We start from the raw sequence: 4,534 nt of genomic DNA on the forward strand, positions 1-4,534 counted from the left end.
CCTTGAATTGGATGAGCCACGGCTTGACAATTGTAGTACACTCTAGTATTCTTCCAATTAGATGGAGATTTCCTCTCTCTCTCATGCTCTTTCTTGGATTCTCTCTAGTGTAGATGGAGTCTTGTGTTACTTGTGGAGCTTGATATGTCTCATCATCGCTTGAAAATTCAATGACCTCCCTTTTATTAGATGGATTCTCTTCTACCACTTCTTCACTAGACCTTTCTTCTCTATCCATTCCTTGTTGATTATCCGAAGCTTCTTGTGATATGTCATTACCCCTCTCTTGAGCTATGTCATTACCACTCTCTTGAACTTCAATAGTACTATCATTTGGTGTGGCTTCTCTCTCTTCTTGACGAGAGTATCTGATGTGAGCATGGTAAGCTTGGATCAAGGAACTAAGGATCAGTTTGAAGACACACTCGACCACCATGTTGAAGACATGCTCGACCACCATGTTGAAGACATACTCGACCACCAAGATGAGGATGTGATCGAGTATGGAGCTGCACCAAAGGGATACTCGACCACAGAGAGAGCTAAGGAGCATGATTCACTTGGAGCTGAAGAGGATATGTCATTGCAAGTTGCTACTGGACCAATGACAAGATCCAAGACTAAGTTGTTGAATCAAGCTATCAACACACTTCTATAACACATGGAAGGCAGCCTTAAACCGGAAGCTTATCCAACCACGTTGGTTGTGATTCAAGCCGTTTAAGTGACATCATTGGAGGTGATATAAGATTGGAACCAATCCAACTTATGATCACTCAATGATCAAGAGATTCCAAGCTTAACTTGCGGAAGGGGGAATTCACGAGCTGGCTATAACGCACTCTCTCGTGAATCAAGGGATGGAACGATGGATAGATGCGATTGACTCACTCAATCAATGAACAAACCAGAAGTTTGAATCACTCAAACAACTTGATTTGCAGACTCAAAAGAACTTAATTGACTCACTCAAATAAGAACTAATGAAAGGAAACACAAAGAATTCGCAACTTTGTGGAAGAAAAGAAAACAATGTTTCTTATGAACTTTAAAATCTCGATTAAGGGTCTCTTTACAATGAGTAATGAGCTGAGCTTTTATAGGCTCGTAATAAAATGTTTTTAATGTCTAAAACAAGTAGCAAATCGCAAAATTAAATGAGAAACTAGCCGTTGGAAATGAAATGGCAAAATCCGTCGAAATAAGGAAAGTAGCCGTTAGCTTGTATCTTGAAAGCTTGGGGAGAAAGTGGTGCGTCCTGGGAAGTCTCTTGTTCACTAGAAGGGTCTCTAAATCGCACTCAAACAGATGGGGAAAGATTTCTTTCTGGTTGATCTCCTTTGGCTTCAAACAAGGCAGATAAGGCAAGATCGGTTCCGGATATGGAAAGTGAAGGTGTGTGAGGATCCGCCTGATCCTATGTGTCTTGGTGCACCTTAGATGTTGTAGGGAGCTTCTAGAAGTATCTTAAAGTCTCCTGGGCGCCAATGGTACGTTTGGAGTCTCCTAAACCCGAAAGGTTCCAAATAAGGCAAGTGTAGGCTCCTTCGGTTTAGAAAATTAATATCTCTCAAACCAAAATTGGTATTGACTTGATTCCAACTCTCTGTGGTTTTCTGATGAGTTAAGATTGTATGAAAATTCACTTCGTAACTTAACTCCTTCTGGTCGGGTCGGAATCCTCCAATGACTCTGTGTATGTCCAAATCGGGCAAGCTGGGAATCACCCTACTTGTAAATTGAATAACTCGTTCGTGTGAACTTCTTTTGGGCTGATTCTTCTTCGAGGTGCTCGGTAATTGAGCTGAGAATGTATTCCAAGTGATCTCTGGGCAGGAGGAATTGATCTTTGCCTTCGTCTGGACTGAACAAGGCTCAGGGGTCTTCTCGGATAGGCTGAATCTGCTTTGGCCCGAAGTTGTAGATAAAACTTTGTTTAAAATCCCACTTGGCTGCTCCTGGGTTGTTTTTTCTCGCCCATAATCTTCTCCATGGTTGGTTCTTGGATTGATGACCGCATCATACCCTCCCTCTTCAAGAAGTTTTGTCCTCAAAACTTGATCTCCTACACGTAGATAAGTCAAGTTAGTCCATGGAAGTATATGAGGGTGTAGAATCTTACCTTGGCATTGTGGTTGTGTAAGGATGTGTGGCTCGTCCGGTGGCTCTTCTTTGAGAAAGTAGGATAGGATCACGCCTTTTTCGTGTTTAGCTCTACAACCAGACTCGATCGGAGATCGAGTGGAGACTGCTCGACCGGCTAGCTCGACTTGAGGTCGAGTGGGATTGCTCGAGCTAAGATCTTGAACTGTAGCTTTCTTCACAAACTCTTCATATATTTCTAACCTGAAACTTTCCCATGTATGAGCTGGCTCATTATAGTTGACTCGGGTATTCTCCTCTTGCTCCCACCACTCATAAGCTGGTCCAGTGAGTGCATCAAGAGCATATGAGAGCTGCTCCTCCATAGGCACTTGACGAGACTGAAAATTTTCCTCCATGATCTCTTTCCACCTTAGGTAATCTTCTGTACTTTGGTTATAACCTGAAAAGATTAAGTATTGGGGTACATAGTCTTTCTCTTCACGATGTGGGGAATGGTAGTGTTGATCCTCATGGTAATATCCCTCACAGTCCTCATAATACCCTAAACTTGGTTGGTTCCATTTGGTCGTTGCTTGAGGCATGTAAGTGTAAGGCTCGGCACGTTGACTAGATGGATAACAATCAGGTGGCTCCGGCTCCAGTTCTTCACCATCAGGTTCTTCTCCACAATCAGAACTGGAAACACGTTCCTCATACCACGTTTGTCTCCCATAGTCATTCTCCTCTTCTATCATGTCTTCGTACTCATCCTCGTCTTGGTTCCAATCACCTTCATAGGAGTCAATCTCTTCTTTCTCCATATAATAGGACGCCATTGCTCTGGTCCTTCTTATTCGTTTGTCCTAAAACAAAGAAGAAGAAAGTGTATCAACCTTTAGATCAACAAATATGGCAAGAAAGAGTCAAGACACAAAAATTATGGAAATTTGATATTTCTTTTTACTTTTAAAAATAAAATCGAAAAATTCAAACAACAAAAGGAAAAAAAATGATTTATATTTTCTTTTTTTTTGATTTAATAAAATAAATTACGAAAATTAATTTAAAATAAACAAGAAAGACAATTTTTATTGGATTTTTCTTTTAAACCGAAATTAAAAACAAATAAAAAAAAGAACACAAATAAATTTTTTTTTTTTTTTTGTTTTTAAAATGATACTGAAACAAATTCAAAACACAAAAACAAAAGGAAGAAACAAATTTTTATTTTGGTTTTTGACTTAATAAAATTAAAACAACAAAAACTGAAAAATTGAAAAGATAAAGGTTGGATGAACACAACCTGGATTTGATAGGAGCTTTGAGCTCTGATACCAAATGATATAAGATTGGAACCAATCCAACTTATGATCACTCAATGATCAAGAGATTCCAAGCTTAACTTGCGGAAGGTGGAATTCACGAGCTGGCTATAACGCACTCTCTCGTGAATCAAGGGATGGAACGATGGATAGATGCGATTGACTCACTCAATCAATGAACAAACCAGAAGTTTGAATCACTCAAACAACTTGATTTGCAGACTCAAAAGAACTTAATTGACTCACTCAAATAAGAACTAATGAAAGGAAACACAAAGAATTCGCAACTTTGTGGAAGAAAAGAAAACAATGTTTCTTATGAACTTTAAAATCTCGATTAAGGGTCTCTTTACAATGAGGAATGAGCTGAGCTTTTATAGGCTCGTAATACAATGTTTTTAATGTCTAAAACAAGTAGCAAATCGCAAAATTAAATGAGAAACTAGCCGTTGGAAATGAAATGGCAAAATCCGTCGAAATAAGGAAAGTAGCCGTTAGCTTGTATCTTGAAAGCTTGGGGAGAAAGTGGTGCGTCCTGGGAAGTCTCTTGTTCACAGAAGGTCTCTAAATCGCACTCATACAGATGGGGAAAGATTTCTTGCTGGTTGATCTCCTTTGGCTTCAAACAAGCCAGATAAGGCAAGATCGGTTCCGGATATGGAAAGTGAAGGTATGTGAGGATCCGCCTGATCCTATGTGTCTTGGTGCACCTTATAGTGTTGTAGGGAGCTTCTAGAAGTATCTTAAAGTCTCCTGGGCGCCAATGGTACGTTTGGAGTCTCCTAAACCCGAAAGGTTCCAAATAAGGCAAGTGTAGGCTCCTTCGGTTTAGAAAATTAATATCTCTCAAACCAAAATTGGTATTGACTTGATTCCAACTCTCTGTGGTTTTCTGATGAGTTAAGATTGTATGAAAATTCACTTCGTAACTTAACTCCTTCTGGTCGGGTCGGAATCCTCCAATGACTCTGTGTATGTCCAAATCGGGCAAGCTGGGAATCACCCGACTTGTAAATTGAATAACTCGTTCGTGTGAACTTCTTTTGGGCTGATTCTTCTTCGAGGTGCTCGGTAATTGAGCTGAGAATGTATTCCAAGTGATCTCTGGGCAGGAGGAATTGATCTTT

General features: G+C 39.9%; 1 protein-coding gene across 1 annotated transcript; it reads right to left on the minus strand.

Annotated features, from left to right (window-relative positions):
* Positions 1-2,346: 2,346 nt before the first annotated feature.
* LOC110229599 (troponin T, cardiac muscle-like) lies at positions 2,347-2,921 on the minus strand (the record flags this gene model as incomplete). The annotated part of the gene is made up of 2 exons (XM_021030204.1): positions 2,633-2,921; positions 2,347-2,545 (listed from the first exon to the last, which is right to left on the minus strand). Coding segments are annotated over exons 1-2 (488 nt in total), but the record flags the coding sequence as incomplete, so codon positions are not given.
* Between the last annotated feature and the right edge of the window lie 1,613 nt (positions 2,922-4,534).

This window comes from Arabidopsis lyrata (assembly GCF_000004255.2).
Source record: "Arabidopsis lyrata subsp. lyrata unplaced genomic scaffold ARALYscaffold_589, whole genome shotgun sequence".
Lineage (NCBI taxonomy): Eukaryota > Viridiplantae > Streptophyta > Magnoliopsida > Brassicales > Brassicaceae > Arabidopsis > Arabidopsis lyrata.